Source organism: Chrysochloris asiatica, unplaced genomic scaffold, assembly GCF_000296735.1.
Source record: "Chrysochloris asiatica unplaced genomic scaffold, ChrAsi1.0 scaffold00119, whole genome shotgun sequence".
Classification (NCBI taxonomy): Eukaryota; Metazoa; Chordata; class Mammalia; order Afrosoricida; family Chrysochloridae; genus Chrysochloris; species Chrysochloris asiatica.
In genome coordinates this window covers 2,293,830-2,313,862 of record NW_006408637.1, presented here as the reverse complement: position 1 = coordinate 2,313,862, position 20,033 = coordinate 2,293,830, and the positions used below count along the sequence as shown (strand labels likewise).

Genomic DNA, 20,033 nt, shown 5'->3' with positions numbered 1-20,033 from the left:
TTCACATTAATAAAATCCTACACTTCGTTTCATCTCAATGACTGCAGTGTAACAGTCACTATGAGCACATCTTACTAATCTTGTTGTCCTCCTTATACACTTTATGCCTGGCTGTCAATTGAACCATGAAGGTGATTTCAGTTTCACACCTGAAGGCTAGCTGAGGGCCATCATCTCAGGTTCCTCCAATCTCTTTCTGTCTTTTTTTTAATATATATTATTTTTTGAGTTTGGTTCCATATTTTCTTCCACTCTATCCATGACCTTTTAATGTGATCTCTTCCAGAGCAATTGGTAGTAGTCTCTGGGTACCATCTAATTCTGTTGGTCTCCGGGTCATGGAGACTGATGTTCACATGTTCCATTAATGCACTGGACTAACCGATCCCAAGCATCTTCAGTTTTCATCACACTTCTTTCTTCTGCATATGGAGAGACCAATTATTGCACCTTACATAACCACTCATGAGCTTTTAAGATCCCAGATGCTGCTCACTAAAGTAAGATGTAGAACATTGTCTTGGGGACTGTGTTATGTCAACTGATGAGGGTGTCCCCTGAGACTATGGTTCTGAGTCCTCAGGCCAAGGAATTCATTGCCTCAAGGTCTTTGTCAATGTCTTAAGAAGTTTTCATAATTTCCAAATCATATACATTTTCATTATTTTATTTGAAAAAAAAATTGTATGCATAAACATCAAAATCCAAGGCATTAGTGAGCTAAACTGGACTGGGATTGGCCATTTTGAATCTGACAACCACATGATTCACTATGCCAGGAATGACAAATTGAAGAGGAATGACATCACATTCATCATCAAAAAGAACATCTCAAGATCTGTCTTGAAGTATAACACTGTCTTTGATAGTATATTATCTATATTCCTGCAAGGAAGACCAGTTAATGCAACTGTTACTCATATTTATGTACCAACCATTAAAGCCAATGATGATGAAACTGAAGAATTCTACCAACATCTTCAGTCTAAAATTGATCAAACATGATAATTATTGATAATTACTGGCTATTAGAATACAGAGGTTGAAAGAAAAGAGAGGAAGGATCAGTTGGAAAGATGGCTTTCCATATTTCTTTATTGACAGAAACAATGGCTTTATTGCCAGAAACAATGCTAGAGATCCCATGACAGAATTTTGAAAAACCAATGACTTCTTCACTGCAAATATCTTTTTTAAACAACATAAAAAATGACTATACACATGGACCTCACCAGAAGTAATACACAGAAATCAAATTGGCTACATCTGTGGAAAGAGACTGTGGGAAAACTACAAATCATCAGCCAAAACAAGGCCAGGGGAAGACTGAACAAACCATCAATTGCTCATATGCAAGTTCAGACTGAAGCTGAAGAAAATTAAAACAAGTCCACAGAAGCCAAAATATGACTTTGAACATATCCCACCTAAATTTAGAGATAATCTCAAGAACAGATTTGCTGCATTAGATGTTAGGGACAGAACAGGAACCTAACAGGCCAGCCTAACTTCACCCAGTACCTGACACTTGAACTAACAATTCCAGGAAACTGAACCCAACACACTTTCTGAGAACTAGAGCAGTGCTAGACAATCAGAAAGGGGTTCTGGTGTGGTGCTGTGTGTTAATGAGCTGGACTGCAAAGATGGTTTGATCTGCAAGGTCAGTGGTTCTAGCTCACCAGCTCCTCCTTAGAAACCCTATACAGAGTTGCTGTGGGTCAGAACCGACTTGAGGACACTTAACAACAACAACACGGGCATATTATTGAATGTTGCAGAAAACACCAAAGACTATGAAAGGAATACATAGAGTCAATGTATCAAAAATAAATAGTTGATATTCAACCATTTCAAGAGGTAGCATATGATCAAGAATCAATGACTCTGATGGTAGTAGTCCAACGTGCTCTGAAGGTATTAGCGAAGAACAAGAATGAGAATTGATGGTAAGAAAATTGAAAATTTTCACTGAACTGATGTAACACTGGAGGTACACACTCATCTATGCCAGAAAATTTGGGAGACAGATACCTGGCCAACTGATTGGAAGAGATCATTATCTGTGCCCATTCCTAACAGAATAAGGAAATCATCAGACAAGTATCACTAATATCATATGGAAGTAACATTTTGAGAAAGATAATTCAAAAATGACTACAACAGTAAATTGACAGAAGTTCAAACAGGATTCATATGAAGATGTGGAATGAGGGATATAATTGCTGACATCAGATTGATCTTGGCTAAAAGCAGAGAATACCAGAAAGATGTTTGCCTGTGCTTTACTGACTATGCAAAGACTTTCAGTTGTGTTGATCATGAGAAGCTATGGACTATATTGCAGAAATTGAGTATTCTGGAATACTTAATTGTTCTCATGAGGAACCTGTACACAAACCAAGAGGCAATCGTTTGAACAGAACAAAGGAACACTGAATGGTTTAAAACCAAGAAAGATGTGCGCCAGGGTTGTCTTCTTTCGCCATACTTATTCAATCTGTATGCTAAGCAAATAATTTCAGGAGCTGAATTATATGATGAGAAATGTGGCATCAGCTTTGGAGGAAGACTCATTAACAATCTACTACATGCTGATGATACAAGCTTGCTTTCTGAAAGAGAAGAGGTGATGATCAAAGATGACAGCCTTCGGTATACGTTGCACCTCAGTGTAAAGAAAACAAAAATCCTCACCACTGGACCAATAAGTAACATCAAGATAAATGGAGAAAATATTGAAGTTGTCAAAGACTTCATTTTGCTCATGGAAGCAGCAGTCAAGAAATCAAGTGTGTACAGCATTAAACAAATTTGCTGCACATGACCTCTACAAAGTGTTCAAGAGCAAAGACGTTAGTTTAAAGACCAGGGTGCACCTGACACAAGCCATGGTGTTTTCAGTAACCTCTTATGCATGTGAAAGCTGGGCAATGATTAAAGGAGATCATAGAGTAATTGGTGCATTTGAGTTATGGTCTTGTAAGAGATTATTAAAAGTACAATGGTTTGACCAAAGAACAAAGAAATCTGTGTTGGACATCGAGAATGCTCCTTAGAAGCCCGGGTGGCCAGACTTTGTGTCTCATACTTTGGACATACTAACAGGTGGGACCATATCCTGGAGAAGGAGATCATGCTTGATAAAGTGGAGGATCAGCGAAAAAGAGGAAGGCACCCAACGAGATGGATTAGCACAATTGTAGCAGCAGTGGGCTCAAGCGTAGGAATGATTGTGAGCTTATGCCGGACCTGTCAGTGTTTCATTCTGTTGTGCATTCAAGGTCACTATGAGTCAGTACTGAATCAACAGCACCTAACAACAATAACACTCATATCCATAGAGTTCTGGTGTGGTGTTTTAGGATAAGCACTGGATTGCTAACCACAAGGTTGGAGGTTCATTCCACCAGCTGCTCCTGTGAAAACCCTACACTGGATCATATGAGTCAGAACCAACTAGAGTACAGTTAACAACAACAAAAATCATTTCTGCTTCTTAGGCAGACATGGTTAAAATCCTGGCCCAACCACTTAGTGGTTGTGTTTTCTTCAGCAAATTATTAGGTCTCTTTGGGATGTTAATTTCTATCATTGTAAAGCAGACATAATAATAGTAACAGTTCCTCTTTCTGGCTATTTTGAGTGATACTAACGGAAGCAATACTCAACATGTTGAAGAACAAAGTCAGAGATTGGATAAAAGTGAAAAAGGAAAGCTTTACTTTGGGTAATCAAGCAAGGAGCAAGTCAGGATCACAATGGAGAAAGCAAGCCCACAAGCAAACAGGAGTTGCTGTTTTATAGGAAGTAAAGTCAAGAATGTTCTGTATGTGCCATAGATTTCTGGAAAATGGTTATGAATATATATCAGTATGACTCTTGACAGAGAAGTGGCTGTCAGATTTCTCAAATCTTTTCAGTGCCTTTATTCCTTGACCAACTGTAGATTGAAATTGTTCTTTCTGCCCATGGCCAGATCTAGTTAAAACAGGTACTTGTTTTTTTGTGCTGGGGTACTTTCCTGGAAGGGAATAAGGCTTGAGAAAAACAGATTAAAAGGAAGAGAAGAACAGAAAAACAAGTTAATTGTAGACTGTGAGTAGGATGCAGTGTTTTAGCATCTTGTTGCAATAATGCTGACATAAAGTTGGGGTCTATTAAGCAAGCAGTGGTATTCATAGAAAGTTACAGCCTAAGCAAGCTTACCAGCTGCTCCTCGGAAACCCTATACAGGGTCACTATGGGTCAGAACCGATTCGACGGCACTTAACAACAACATCAACAAGTAAGTTTCTGGGGCCCTCATGAGGATCAAAGATTGTAGATGTAAAACACTAAGGTAGTGCGTGGCACATACTAAAACACAGCAGATATTGGCTATTACTATTAATGGTACTTTTTACACACTAACCTGGGATGGTTTTTGTAGTTGTTCTAATGTATGTGTTTTCTAACTATACTATAAAATATGAACTATTTTGTCCACCTCCTTGCCTTCTAGGCAGTGATTAGACTATCATCCTGACAATTCAGTTCCAGCTCATGGTGGGTCCATGTGTTATCACAGTTGAACTGAACTCCATAAGGTTTTCTTGCCTGGGTTCTTTAAAGAGGCAGATTGTCAGATTCTTTATAAAGGCAGATTTTTCAGAAGCCCCTACTGGGTGGGTTTGAATACCCCAATTTTTGGTTGGAGTCGTTTACAAGTAGATTTCATCTTTTGATTGGTAGTAATTTACAACTAGATTTCAAGGATCTCATGGCTCTCTGAGACTTTACTGCCCACCTGCAGCTGCCCTTTGTAGCCAGTAGCCAGCCAAACCCCACTTGACTGTCACTTCTCCTAAAAAAACAGAGCTCATAAAAGGAAAACGATGCCACACTCCATCGTCTGTCCCTACCAACAGCTCTCTCTTTTCTCACTGCAGGATGTTCTGGAAACTTTCCCTGTCTTTCTTCCTGGTGGTCGTGCTGGTGAAGGTCACAGAAGGCAGGAAGAATCGCCCAGTGGGCGCCATCCCTTCACCCTACAAGGATGGCAGCAGCAACAACTCGGAGAGATGGCAGCACCAGATCAAGGAGGTGCTGGCCTCCAGCCAGGAGGCTCTGGTAGTCACGGAGCGCAAGTACCTCAAGAGTGACTGGTGCAAGACGCAGCCTCTGAGGCAGACGGTGAGTGAGGAGGGCTGCCGCAGCCGCACAGTGCTCAACCGCTTCTGCTATGGCCAGTGCAACTCCTTCTACATTCCGCGGCATGTGCGAAAGGAGGAAGAGTCTTTCCAGTCCTGCGCCTTCTGCAAGCCCCAGCGGGTCACCTCTGTCCTCGTGGAGCTCGAATGTCCAGGCCTGGACCCGCCCTTCCGACTCAAAAAGATCCAGAAGGTGAAGCAGTGCAGGTGCATGTCAGTGAACCTGAGCGACTCTGACAAGCTGTGAGTGCCCGGGCACCTCGCTGTCACCACCTGCACTGCCCTTTGCCCACTCACCGAGCTCAGATGCTGCCTGGTGCCCTCGTCAGCTGCAAGCAGATCATTTGGGGTTGACTGTGGCCTTGTCCCAAAGATAGACCTGGAGTGGAGCTTTCTCTGCTGTGTGTCTGACTGACCCCAGGCCTCACCCTGACCTCCCCAACCAGGCTCTGCCTGAAGCCCCAAGGAAGATGGTGGAAAAGTCCTGTGCCACCCAGCCATCAGCGGGGGTATTTCAGATCATGTACTGTCAGTCGGTATGGATGTTTCCACTATGTGGAAAAAAAGAATCCCCTGGCTTCATCCTACACTCCCGCTCTCCCCCTTCCCTGTGAAGTGAAAGACCTTCATCTTCTAACCTGCCTTCTAACAACCCTCCTGCTCACCTCTGGATCTGTGGCTGGAAAGGTTAGTTCTTGTTATTTGAGGGCTGCCCTTTGCCACAGCCAGAATGACTTGGACCACGTTCATAAAGATATCCGCGGTCAGGGAAGTTCTCCAAACAAACCTAATACCAACAAGACAACTGGAGCCACTTGGAACCAGAAGTGGGCTTCCCTGGGGACCTTGCGCAAAGCAAAGCACACTCTAGCCCACCGCCAGCCACCACACCTCTTCTTCATAGTCACTTGCCCCTCTCTCATCTGTGGACTAAAGATGAACTCTGGGGGCAATATTAGTACACACAAAGATCTCCATATTTATGCCGGTTTTATAATTGATCTAGTGTAAAGACCTGTTTAAAAAGTATAACCAACCTATCCATGTATCGTTTCACTTGTGCTGATTCTAGCTTTGCAGTTTCTTTCTAAGTAAGAACCCCAGAGATAATGATCTGTCCAGAAGGTGCTTTGCTTCCAAACAGTGCAAGTCAGCAGTTCACTGTCATGCATCATTTCTTAGGTTGGGCAGGGGATTGGGAGGACTTGTAATTTCACTTGAAAGAATATTTCACTGAGGGTACTTAAGCATTGCAACACAATGTGGGGATTGTTCTAGGGTATTCATTGCAAAATTGTTAACCTGAAATCCAAAAGACCCAACAACATTTAATATACATATGTGGGGTAAAATCCAGTACCATCCAGTTGATTTTGACTCATAATAACCCCATAGAACTGAGCAGAACTGCTGCCTAGGGCTTTCAGAACTTGAAATCTTGACAGGAGCAGACAGACTTACCTTTCTACTTGTAGAGCAGCTGGGGAGTTGAGCACCTAACATTGTGGTTAGCAGCCCAATGCTAAACCCATTGCACCACCTCCCGATCTATTCTGGTAAATTATTTTCACTGCCATGACACCAAGAAAAAAGAAAAACTTCCTGTTAAAGGAAGGAAAACTTTAAAATACAGAGTCGGGTCATTCTGTAGTACAGGCGAAAGTAAAGGATAAAATATGTACTGCACTGTCCTTCAGAAAACCACTAGATTTCAAAGATCAGACTTCAAAAGAATGAGTAGACATTAGGAGGTCCCCTTTCAGTTTTATAAAGACTTGTTGAAGTTTTCATGTTGTAATATCTTAATATAAGGAAGTTGACATCAACTTTGGGTCACTTAGTTAAATTGCCCCATGAAGGCTTTCTTGGGAGGAATGTTTGTGGAATCTGTCAAATGTAAGATGACCTTTGTTGGAAATCAGTATAGTCTAAATACCTTTCACTGGCAATTCTGAAGCATGAAGTATACTCTCTCTAAGGGGTCTAGGAAGGGTCCAGTTCCTTGATATGTGAGAAAGATCTTCCACAAGCTTCTCTGAGGAGTGAGGCTTTCAGACACTAGATAATGAGAATGGATCTTAGAGACATTCTTAGAGATATATGGAGATCTTAGAGACATGTGGAGAGCCAAGACTGGGTGGTTGGTGAATCCATTTCCTGTCTCTATCTTGGAGGTTTCATTGATGTCGCTGAATGTAATACCAGGAAAACCTCAGAAGAATATGCTATCGTAAAGGGATTTTAGCTTCAGAAATGGGTAAATACAGCTCTAAGTCAGGAGGTAGCCAATCAATATAAATCCTTGAGGACAGAAAGCTGGGGTGAACTGAAAGGTAAACAGAGTTTCCAAGTTCAAACTTAGTTTTTGCATTGCGTGGAAAACCCGTAAGTCAGCCTCAGTTACAGAACATGCAGTAGAAAAGCTGTGAAGGAAGGGATTCCACAGGATCGTAATGGAGTTAAACAGGAGGCACGTGGATGGGAGCCTCGGTCCAATTTCAAAGCCAACTCCATTCTTTTACTAGCTGCAGAACCCATGAAGATAGGGAGGAAGTTAAGCTATGAATTCACAAACTATAAACACGAGCATGCTCTTTTTGAGCTCAATTGTGAGTGTAGCAGTAAAAGTAATATGATAAGGGCTGCAGTGTGAAAGTTCTTCTGGGGGTTACTGTATGTATGAAAGCTTACATTACCTTATAGTGGCACAAATTGTATTTAATTGTGTTATTTTGTTGTTGTTTATAAATGGAGAAAAGTTATAAGTATAATGTAATTATTTTATAGGTATACTATTAAATTAAAGAACAAATAAAGACACTCTAGGATTATATGTGATCCTGGTGTGATGTATCATAAAAGTAGAATTCTGAACTTGATTCAATGGACATTGAGAAAGCCTTGTGCATTTAGAGTGCTTTGGTTCACCCATGAAGAATTCAATCATTAGCCTATGTCTTTGGGGCTTGGCATCCTCGGTGAGAATCAGAATCAGAAGCAATTTAGAACACTGACTCTAAATTGTAAATGAATCCATGCCAGTCTCCTGGAGTTTTCAAGCCTCTTACAGATCCCCCAACAACTGAAGATAGAATGCTTAGCCCATTCTCCCTAAGAAATAGTGAATGAGGAAGTCTTTGGAAATGACAAAGAGAAGTTCATTATAAACTTCTTCTTCCGTTTAGCATCCAAGACCAGAACACCACACCGGCGTCTTCAACAAGTCAGGACTTGTCCTGACTTTTGTCCATTTTTACATTAACTTCTTAATTTAAATAATTCTTAGTTGCACAATGCTACCATCATTGACATATTTTTTCAAAGAGTGCAGTTACAAATAAAAACCTTAATAGATTTATACATGCTTGATTTACAAGAGTATGAAAATCATACTTCCTAAGAACAAAATTCAGCTAAAAAAAATCATTATATGTTAGTTAATTTGAATGTGACAAAAGATTCCACACTGTTGTGTGCTATCAAGTCGATTCCAACTCACTGACCCCATATAGGGTTTCTGAGGAGTGACTGGTGAGTTTGAACCACCGACCGTGCAGTTCATACTGACCTTGAGATCCAGTCACCATACCAGGACTCCAATTCCACATTAGGCTAAGGTATGTTCATTGTTTCCGGTGTTGGTTGGATTTAAAGTTATACAGTCAATGAAAACATAACTAATTGGAGAACTCTGAATACATATTTTCCTGAAAACTTATCTGATGATTGATTTACCTATTAAGGTTTGCACGGGAGATAACCAGCAAAGGCCAAATCATAAATAATACAATTAAAACTTGGTCATCAGATTATTTTCTAAATCCTCCCAAACCCTACCCTTGCCACAATCTTCACCCAATCCCACTATCCTTCTCAGGCACAAAGAGCACCCTCTGCTGTTTACCAATGGGAAATACAGGAAAGCAAGTTTTTTATTGTTGGTGTTTTTACCCATCGGCATTTCTGAGTTGCTGGCTTTTCTAATACTTAATCTGAGCTGTATATGGCAACAAGGAAACCCAGGAACTCATTGCCCCTGAGGTGTCTAGTTGGTCTGCCTTCTCCTCCCTACATTTTAGAGTGTTGTTGTTGTTGTTATGTGCCGTGGAGTCGGTTCCGACTCATAGCGACCCTGTACAGGGTTTCCGAAACTGTAAATCTTTATGGGAGCAGAAAGCCTCATCTTTCTCCCACGGAACAGCCGGTAGTTTTGAGCTGCTGTCCTTGAGGGTCACAGCCCGATTCATAACCGCTACGCTACTAGAGCTCCTTGCGGTTGCATTATTTACAATGTCCAGAGTTTTCAGCAGGAGGAAAAGGGAGTAGTCATCATGCAGATGATGTCCCCACCTTGTCTGGAACCAGAGGTCTCCTGAATCTTTAAGAGGTGGATCACACACTCTCTGGGGTATATGTATCTTACTTACCAAGCCCTGCAACGTATTTGCCACTAATCTCTCAAATCATCCTATTACATGGTGTCATTGATAGGGTATATTACTGCAGAATATCCATAATGTTTGGGACGCTTTGAACTATATCTTGATAAAGGGTGACAAAATTTACACAGACCAGCAGCCAGACCATAAATATAAGGAGGCTTCAAAAAAATTCATAGAAAAATGGAATTCAAAGATAACGGGAGTTTTCCAAGTCTCTTCATGGAAAGACAACTGCATTCAATTCTCCTGCCTGATAAGCATGGAAAACCATGAAATTGTCAAAGTGCTGGCATCTGCTCTAGCAAATATCCCTGCTTAAGCACAGCAGGTGTAAATGAAAGCTACCACCATGCTGCCTACCATGTCCCACCTAAGCTTTGCAAGGACCAGCTTGGAGAAATAAGTGCAGATAGGGCAGGGGCGGTACAATAGTAGTGTCTTTGCAAGTCTCATTACTTTTTTCCTATGTCCACTAGAATGTAACATTTTATTGGTTTTGCTGGGGGTGGGTGCAGTTTACCTCACTCCCATAGCTCTTATACTAGAAATTAAAGAATCAGTGCAAGGGTTTTTCAAACTGCCAACTTGTCTCTTCCAATCATGCATTTGAAGATGGGGAAAGGACCACCAGATTGGTCCATGGAACCGTGGACCCATTGAGAGTCAGGTTTTGGCTAAGAATCTAGTGGTCCCTAGATGTCCCGCTCTAATAGGAATCTAGTGGTCTTTATATATGCCACTCAATAGAGGGCCATCATGCATGGTAAGTAGAGGGTCAGTGATAAAAAGGAAGACCCTTAAGGATATGGATTAACATAGTGAGTGCAGCAATGGACTCACACCTAGCATAATTGTGAGAATTGCACAGAACCGGGCAGTGTTTTGTTTGGTTGCACATAGGGACACTATGAATTGGAACCATCTTGACAGCACCTAACAACAACAGGCTCCAGGGTAGTTTGTTTGATCTCAAGGCACTATTATAAATTCAGAGCCATCTTTAATAATCCTCAAAAGGCCTAAGTATTCTTTTTCCAAAACACATTTACCTGAGTAAATAGTCCTAAGTCCCCTAGTTAAGGAATGAGGGAATCATACATGAGTAATGCCCTGGAATTGAATAATCCTAACTTATAAAGAACTATCCTATTTTCAAGTCAATATGTCCCAGGTCAGATCTGGACATTGGGCAAATGATTGTGACCTTTTATTGAGACACTGTTCCCTGCTTCTGGTCATCCATAATTGATTTCTTTTGATATTATAAATTAAGCATTGTCCTTGTTGGCTGTCCATCCACCCTGCCTCAGGTACACTATGTTCTATTAAAGCATCTGCAAGTTTGAACCCTGGATGTCAATCCTGTCACTTGTTCCAACAAGTTTTCCCACGTGACTTCTGAAAGCTAAGCACTGCCTCTTGACTTATATTATTTCAGGGTCTGCCTGTGTCATGTCTATCAGACAATCTAATTTTGTAACACTATCTCCTTCTGCTAAGGAGCTCTGGTAGCTTGGTGGTCACGAATCGGGCTGTGAACTGCAAGGTCAGCAGTTCGAAATTACCAGCTTTTCTGCAGGAGAAAGATGAGGCTTTCTGCTCCCGTAAAGATTTACAGCGGAAACCCTGTACAGGGTAGCTATGAGTTGGAATGGACTCCGTGGCACAACAACAACAACAACAATAACAACATCTCTTTCTGCTGGCCCTCATCTTCAGTTGACAGCCATTCTTGGACTTTTCAATAAGCCTGGAGCCTCTTTCACCAGGTCAGTCTTTGTTACATTGGAAAACAGAGTCCCCCTTGGAACACAACTGGCTGGTGGAGTCTGAGCTTTAGGTAGTAAAACCACTTAATATATCCACTTCTCTGAGACTTTTGGTCCCTTCCTCCATAATCTACTAGGGGAGTTCCTGCAAGTCTGTTTCATTTTGCAGGAATTATAGCTTTTGTGATCCTCAAAGAACCATCCTAACATTCATTATCACTATCATTTGGGGTATGTACCAGTGTTACATCTTGGATTATTGGAATGCGCCCCCATAGAAATAAGCACCCTTTTATCCAACTCTATGTTCTGTTCCACTTCATATTAGGCAGTTAGAACAAGGAAGAGGGTCTAACCATTGATCAACCACAAAGGATGCAGGAAATGACCTGACTTATCAGGAGAGTCTAGTACAAGGAAAGATAGAAAAGGGAACTTTCCTCAAAATCAAGTATACAGAGAAAAGACTACAATGGAATTGATATAATGGGAAAAGAAATGCATCAAACCCAGGAAGAAATGGCCAATTATGAGATGTAAATTATCATAGGAAAATGTAGAGATCGGAAGACCTAGAGCCTGCCCCAGAGGAAAAACAGCCTAAAAAGTGAAGCCAAGAACTCACTTGGCACTCCCCTCACACACAAGGTGGAAGCCCACTCTCCCCTCTGTATGAACATTTATGCTTTAATAAATCTTGCTTGCTGAAATATCTGTCTCTATGGCTCCTTTTATGTGCATATCGTGCCTGTTGTTGTTGTTGTTAAGTGCTGTCACGTAGAGTTGGTTCTGAACCATAGTGACCCTGTATAGGGTTTCCGAGGAGCAGTTGGTTGACTTTGAACCATCAGCCTGGTGGTTCAAACCAACCTTGCAGTTGAGTACATATCCTCAAGCTCTATACCAAGACTCCTTGAGCCAATTCTTCAGGGGGATAGTTGGACCAGACCAGGATGCTTCATCCATGCTGTGACATTTTGGTGCTGAAATCCTGGACCTATTGCACACGTTCTAAACTCCCAGGTAAGTTTCCCTCACTTGCTCACTCCCCTCACTACTAAGATGGCTACCATTTTGAATAACTGCCTGTTGCTCTGTTTGTTTAAACCCAGAGCTCTTGCACACCACCTGAAATATAAGTGTAACTGATATTTCTGAGTAGGTGTCATTTTCCTGAGTCTTCCTCTTTTCTCTGGTTTCATATTTCTGTCCTTGATCACATCTCAAGGCAGGTAGACATCATTTATATGAGTCTCCTGGCAGGTCCCAGAGTCTGAAGACATATGATCCATTTCCTCCCTCTGGTCCAAGGATGTTCCCGTGTGATGGTAACCTAGCGGAGGCGTTGCTATGTCACTACAAGGATTTCTTCTGCCTGAACTCACTGTAAAAAACTGGACTCAGCTTGAAAGTGCCATGTAAGGTCTAGTCAACCAGAGCACTTCTGAGACCTCCTGAATGACCCCACAGGCACCTGGGAAGAACCAAGGCATGAAAAAAGGAGGGAACGACTAGGGGAGTGGCTTCCCTCGGAACGCCTACCAATAATCATCACATCTCCAGACCTGAAACACAATAGTCAGAGACCTTCTGCCTTAAAGGCACAGATCTATGCTACTATTATTTTGTACCACATGTTTGTCTGCCTGGCCTCTGCTGCAACCACATTTTCCAATCCTTATGTCCTCTATTTTTCAGAGCAGCTCAGAGAGAGAACCAATGCAGGTGTGCATTCCCTGGTATGTGTTTAATTCCTACTGCGAGATTCTTTTGTTTCAGAAAGCTTTTAGGGAAATTTCTGAGACATCTTTGCTTCTGTTTCCAAGTTCACACTGAATTGGGAGTTCAGTTTAGCTATGATTGGACATTTCAAAGTTTGATATGTAAAGAATTTCATAGGAACCTTAAATCACAAAATGAGAGCTGGCATAGGCACTCTCACCGATAAATCTCATTGTTTTATCAACTATTGGAGAGGCAGAGGGGAGTCTGGAAGGGTGCTCCCGCTGAAGGCCAAAGTTGTGAATTGATCCCTGGGGTAAAAATGGAGATCTAACATCTTTGCAGAGAACTTCCAGGGAATACTCTGACTCTTCTGGGGCAGGAGACCTACAGCTTGTTCCCACACAAGTATTCTAAAAATGAGAACGCCCTGCAAAGAAGTTCTTTTTCTTTCTGTAGGTGACATGGGACTAACATCATGTATTCCAGAAAACCGTCCCTTGGGGTGCCTATTACAAAAACAGTTTTGACAGCCTGTGACAAAAGAAATTAACAAGAGTAATAGTAAGTAAGTGCAAGCTGAAATAACAATAGCCTTTTACAATTAGCTCTATTCTGTAGAAGCGAAGGAATGTGGTCAAAGGTCCCCTATATTCAAACCTTTATGACTTTCAGAGAAAACACAGAAAGATGCAAGAGTTGTGTAGAAATGAGTCCCCTAAAAAAGCCACTGACAATGGTAACTAAAATTAAAGGAGACGACAAGCTGTAATGGAGCCCAGTATCCCTCCCTGAGACTGCTCACTTCTCTCTAGTGTCTTCCCTTTGCAAGAGGTCTCAGGGGCCAGCAGGCAATTTGCTGGGGTCTGCGTACCATTCTCTATAGAAGATTTGAAGCAGTACAAGAAGATGGAGAGCTTTTCAGAAAATTCAACTATAGTTACTGAAGAAGTTGAACAGTTAGATTTGGCTTTTAAATTAATCTGGAAAGACATCTTAGTGATTCTCTCTAGGTGTTGCATGGGCAGTTATCCAAGCATATCGAGAAAATTTACATATTCAATAACAGACAATACCAGTTGGGAATGTGGTAGTCCCTGTACAGTCAGATCCCCTGCAGAATTACCAACAGGGACAAACAGGAATAGCTGCAAGGAGCCACATGATACACTGCCTCCTGGGAGGAATGAAACTTCTAAATTAACAGAAGTCATTGAAGAGAAGAATGAAAAACCAGCCCTTTCTAGAGGATGCCTGATTGAGGCTATCACTAGGTATATTAATCTAGACTCCAGCTCATCCAAAGCTATCATAGTTATAAATACTGCTTCTATCAATTAATCAACTCCTGACATGGCAGAAAATTACAAAAACTTGCATTAGTTCCCCAAACACTCCCATCTAACTACTAGAAATAGCTACCACTGTCTACAACAATTGGGAAATGGAGGTGAAAGGAAGGGACTGCCCAAAGGTTAAGCTTCTTACAGCAGGTTTAGCAGCTCAGAAGCAAACCACCTCCTCCAACCCAGGCAAGAATATGGACAAAAATTGCTTCTATTATGGAAAGCCTGGACACCATCACAAACCCCAATGGAAAAACAACTGGTCCCTAACAGCAATGTCCTCAATTTGGTAAGCCTGGCATCAGGCACATGACTGTCCAGCATTCCCAGGGAGCACCATGAAAGTAACAGACCCTACTGGCCACTGAAGAATCTGAGGATTTATTGGGCCTGGCATTGACAACTCCTATGCTTACCTTCAAAATATCACATAAGGAAGACCAGGTCATAGTGGATATGAACAGTAAGCTTATTTAATTTTTAGTAGACACAGGAGCCCTTTACCCAGTCTTAAAAAGCTTTAGTGGTTCTCTTTCCCCTTCATCCTGTTTGGTTGTTAACATTAATTGGATTCTTATGAAAAGGAGGGAACCTAACAAATTGCTGGGTTTGTGGCAGACATCCCCCTCATGAAGGAAATCGAAAGCCTAGGTTCCAAGGAATCCATTGGGGGAAAATGAATCACAGAAACTTGCTCTTTTTACTAAAGCACCCAAGGACACTGAGATAATTTTACACAGAATTTTACACAGAATTCCTAAATACATAAACTCATCCAGGGACTATAGATGTTTTCAACCAATTTAATTTACATGGTGGACTTCAGTTGAGCCCAACACCACTTTTCATGCTTTAGGAAGAATAGCTCTTCATTATAATTGCATATGAAATGGATGTACACCATGATCAGGCTATAATTCTTGGTGTAATTGGGTGCAAGATCTTAACTCTACAAAATCAGCTTCATGACAGTGGAGCATCTTGGTGGGTAGTCACCACTGCCTGGGGTGTGCGTATCAAAACCAGTCTGAATATTTTACCATTCTACTTTCTAGGCACACTGGTTTAGACCCTGATAATTTCAGGAATTAGTAAAATTCCCCTGCCTTATTGTGTTTGGAAGGAGGATTATGGTCTCTCTGCCAAGGTAAGAACAATAGAACATGGACACTCTTGTGCCTGAATGCAATCCAAGTGTGGGGAACCTGTACACTAGGATATGGAACCCCTATATCTGGGGAATTCCAGAGCCCAAGATCTGTATCCTGTTCCTTCCTCAACTTGTCCCAAAGAATAAAGAGGGAACTTCTCACTTTCTTAATCCTGGACAGAACCGCTCTAGTGGTTGCCTGCCATATCCAACACATATGGGATTATGAATAACCATCAATGGTAAACTAGGGGAGGATTCTGGACAATCATTAATAGCCACTAAAAGATCATTAGACTCATTGGCCAATTTGGTCACAGATCATTGCATAGCCTTTGACTACCTACTAATACATCTTAGAAAGCAGAAAGTTGCAACAGAAACAGAGAAATGTCCTGATCTAAGATTTATGGTCAAGATAAAAACGTATCTCCTCTCCACTGTCTAGTTACATCCACTATGGGGACCCTTACCTACTATACTACTTCTGCATACGTTTGGACCATGTATATTAAATTTACTAACTTTTTTACCAAAATACTTGAAGCATTTCATAGACAAATGCTTAACCCCAGGATATTTTCCTAGTCCTCTTAATACAATAGATCAGGTCAGGCAAATATCCCGACAATACCCTGTGTAATTGTTTCCTGTATCCTCTTCTAGCACCTTGGGCTTCGATAATCAAGCTCTCCGGAGAACATCTTTGGCAAACCTCACTTGCAGGTAGGACTGGCTGGAAACCCACGGATACTCCCTTTCAACAGGAAGCAGCTAAGAATGAGTCATCATCCATATTCCTGAAGTTCCATGTTTCCTTTCTCTCAGAGGGGAGTGTTAGGAAGTTAGAACAGGGAAGAGGGGTTAACCACAAATCAACTACAAGAAAATGCAGGAAACTGCCTGACCTGTCAGGAGAATCTAGTAAAAGGAATGCTAGAAAAAGAAACTTTTCCCAAGATCAGACATCCAGAGAAAAGAGTAAGACTGAGCTGATGTAATGGGGGAAAAGTTTATCAAACCCACATAGAAATGGCCAATTATTGGTCTTCCTACTATAATAGGAAAGTGTAGGGGTCAGAAGACAACTATCAGGAGACCCGAAGCCCGCCGCGGAGGAAAACCAACATAAAAAGTTAACCAAGAACTTACTCAATGCATCCCTCACTCAGCGAGAACATCTATGCTTTAATAAATCTTCTTGATTGCTTAAATCTTTGCCTCTCTGGCTCCTTTCACACGTATATTGTACCTACACCCGTAGAAGGCAAGATGTCACACCCTTCCTCCCCAAGCTAAACCCTCCAATCCCAGCAACCCCCAGTCTTCTTTGATGTGTTCATTGGAGGGGAACAAGTTGGTTAAATTGTCTTAGAATTGTTTGCAGATATTGTGCCTAAAACTGCAGAAAATGTTCATGCATTATGTACAGGAGAAACAGGTATTGGACCCACAACCGGGAAACCTCTCCATTTCAAAGGCTGCCCTTTCCATCGAATTATTAAGACATTCATGATTCAGGGTGGAGACTTCTCAAATCAGAATGGGACAGGTGGAGAAAGTTATTTATGGTGAAAAATTTGAAGATGAAAATTTCCATTATAAGCATGATCGGGAAGGTTTATTGAGCCTGGCAAATGCTGGACCCAATACAAATAGCTCTCAGTTCTTTATCACAACAGTTCCAACTCCTCATTTTGGATGGTGAACATGTGGTATTTGGCCAAGTCATTAAAGGTCTGGGTGTGGCAAGGATACTGGAAAATGTAGAAGCGAAAGGCGAAAACCCTGCCAAATTGTGTGTATTGCAGAATGTGGATAACTAAAAGAAGGGAAAGATTGGGGACTATTTCCAAAACATGGTCCTGGTGACAGATATCCAGATTTCTCTGAGGATGCAGACACAGATTTAAAAGATGTAGATAAAATTTTATTGGTAACAGAAGACTTAAAAAACACTGGGAATATTTTCTTTAAATCCCAGAACTGGGAGATGGCCATAAAGAAATATGCAAAAGTTTTAAGATATGTGGAAGGTTCAAAGGCTGTCATTGAGAAAGCAGTGAGTTCCAAGCTACAACCTATAGCTTTAAGTTGTGTGCTGAATATTGGTGCTTGTAAACTGAAGATGTCAAATTGGCAGGGGGCAGTTGACAGCAGCTTGGAGGCTCTTGAAATAGATCCATCAAATACCAAAGCACTATATGGCAGAGCTCAAGGGTTGTTGTTGTTGTTGTTAAGTACCATAGAGTCAGTTCCGACTCATAGTGACCCTACACTGGGTTTCTGAGGCTACAAATCTTTATGGGAGCAGAAAGCCTAATCTTTCTCCTGCAGAACAGCTGGTAGTTTTGAACTGCCAACCTCGAGGTTAGCAGCCCAATTCATAACCACTGCACTAGCAGAGCTCCTTAGAGCTCAAGGGTGGCAGGGATTACAAGGATACAATCAAGCATTGGCTGATGTTAAGAAAGCTCAAGAGATAGCACCAAATGATAAAGCTATCCAGGTAGAACTGCTGACAGTAAAACAAAAGATAAAGGCACAGAAAGATAAAGAGAAGGCAGCTTATGCACTGATTGCATAAATGTAATAAGAAAACTTAAGAGTGTTTATGATCCCCAATGTGTTCTTTTGATGCTTTAGTTTCCCATTGGTTATCATTTAGGAATATTGATGTGGCCTCACTTTTAATAAAACAATGTTACAAAGAAAAAAAAAAAAAAGACTGTCCAGCATATCCCTAGTAATGTTGTGCTGTAATTTAACCCCTTATTATTAGTCTGATCACCAGCAAAGAAGATGGGGTTTGATCTACTTAAGTGTTCCCATCCCAATTTTCAGAATTCCTTCCCTATTAGGGTCCTAGTCTTGCATAGGAGACTTGGTTGGGACTGAGAATTCAGGCATCTCTCAATCAGCACTGCTCTTACAATGCAGTCCTTTGACTGCAGAAGACTAGTGTCCATTGCTGTGGAGTCAACTTCAACTCATGGAGACCTCCAACTAAATGATATCTGCTCCTGAAACATACTCAGGGTCATTGTTATGCTTGAATCTGTGTTGTAACCACTGTGCGAATCCATTTTATTGAGGTCATCTCTATTTTTTACCAACCTTATCCTTTAGCAAACATGTTGTCCTTCTCCAGTAATTGTCTTCCTGGTGACGCTTCCAAAGTAAGTGAGATTAACTCTTGTCATTCTCACTTGTAAGGAGCATTCTAACTGCTTCCTCTAAGACAGATAAGGGAGATCAGGTTTAATTAAACCTTGAATTGGTTTTTACATGTTGCCTATATTTATATTTTACCTCTTTAATAAAACAATGCAACATGGAATTAGACACCCAATTCAAAAGTCCTTATGGTTATCGGTCCCTCATATGTATCAAGCATCACAGCCAGTGAGACCCCGCTACCGGCATCCCATCTCAGTCAACCACCAGTATAACGTGTAGCAATATACTGCTCCCACTACAATCGATGCCTCACCTGATCCTATTAGAAGTATGAAGATGAAATGGCACTTCAGAATTGTCCTAAATTAAGGCAAGAGTATCGACCTCTGTACCCCCACATCACCTCGTCACTGTTCATCCCCAGGCCATTTTCCTCCACCAAGAGCAAGTCCCACTGAGACAATCAATTTTAGCCATCTGCAGCATAAATTTTCAGTAGAGATAAAAGGATGAGGAACAATAAAATAATATGAATGAAACTTTCCCATAGGTATTTGAAGAAACAGGACTGGAACTGTAGTGAGATCCAGACCTGGAAAAACCGACACAGGTGCAATAAGACTATGTCTAAATTGATGAACAGAGACTTTACCATAAAATTCTAGTAAAGAGAGAATGAGGGAAGATAAGACAAACTTTAGAAATACTCCAAAAAACCACTATGGAAAAAGGAAGCTATCAGAGGAGCCAAGATATATCCCTCAATTCTTGTGAAATTCCCTCTCTTGCAGTGCATAACAGTTCTAACCCTCCTTTCCTAACCTCATCCTGAATTCAAACTTTAGAAGGAAAGAAAAGTGTTAAACTACCAGTACCAGGTTGGAATCCTGGTGTGGCACAGTAGGGTAAGCACTGGACTGCAAAACACAAAGTCAGCAGTTCAAACCCCCCAACCACTCCTCAGATACTCTATACAGGGTCGCTATGCATCAGAACTGACTCCGTAACACTTAACAACAACAACATCAGGAGGAATCCAGCATCATGGTTGGTAGAGCATCATCAAAAATGAGGAAGAACTGTCATAAGACTGATTGACACAGTGACTTCAATAATGGGCTGAAAGACAGCAACAGTTGTGAGAATGGACCAAGATACAACAGTGTTTCATTTTGTTATACTTAGTGTTGCTCTGAGTTAGAACCAACTCAATGGGACAGAACAACAAAAAC

General features: G+C 41.3%; 1 protein-coding gene and 1 pseudogene across 1 annotated transcript; both read left to right on the top strand.

Moving 5' to 3' along the window:
• The first annotated feature begins 4,932 nt into the window (after positions 1–4,932).
• GREM2 (gremlin 2, DAN family BMP antagonist) lies at positions 4,933–5,439 on the top strand. Its single transcript, XM_006868579.1, has one exon. The coding sequence runs from the start codon at positions 4,933–4,935 to the stop codon at positions 5,437–5,439; it is 507 nt and encodes a 168-aa protein (XP_006868641.1).
• Positions 5,440–16,893: 11,454 nt separating this feature from the next.
• On the top strand, positions 16,894–18,208 carry LOC102842005 (annotated as a pseudogene).
• The last annotated feature ends 1,825 nt before the right edge of the window (positions 18,209–20,033 follow it).

Excerpts from the sequence above, each read along its gene's own strand:
- GREM2 (XM_006868579.1), top strand. The coding sequence starts at position 4,933 with ATGTTCTGGAAACTTTCCCTGTCTTTCTTCCTGGTGGTCGTGCTGGTG.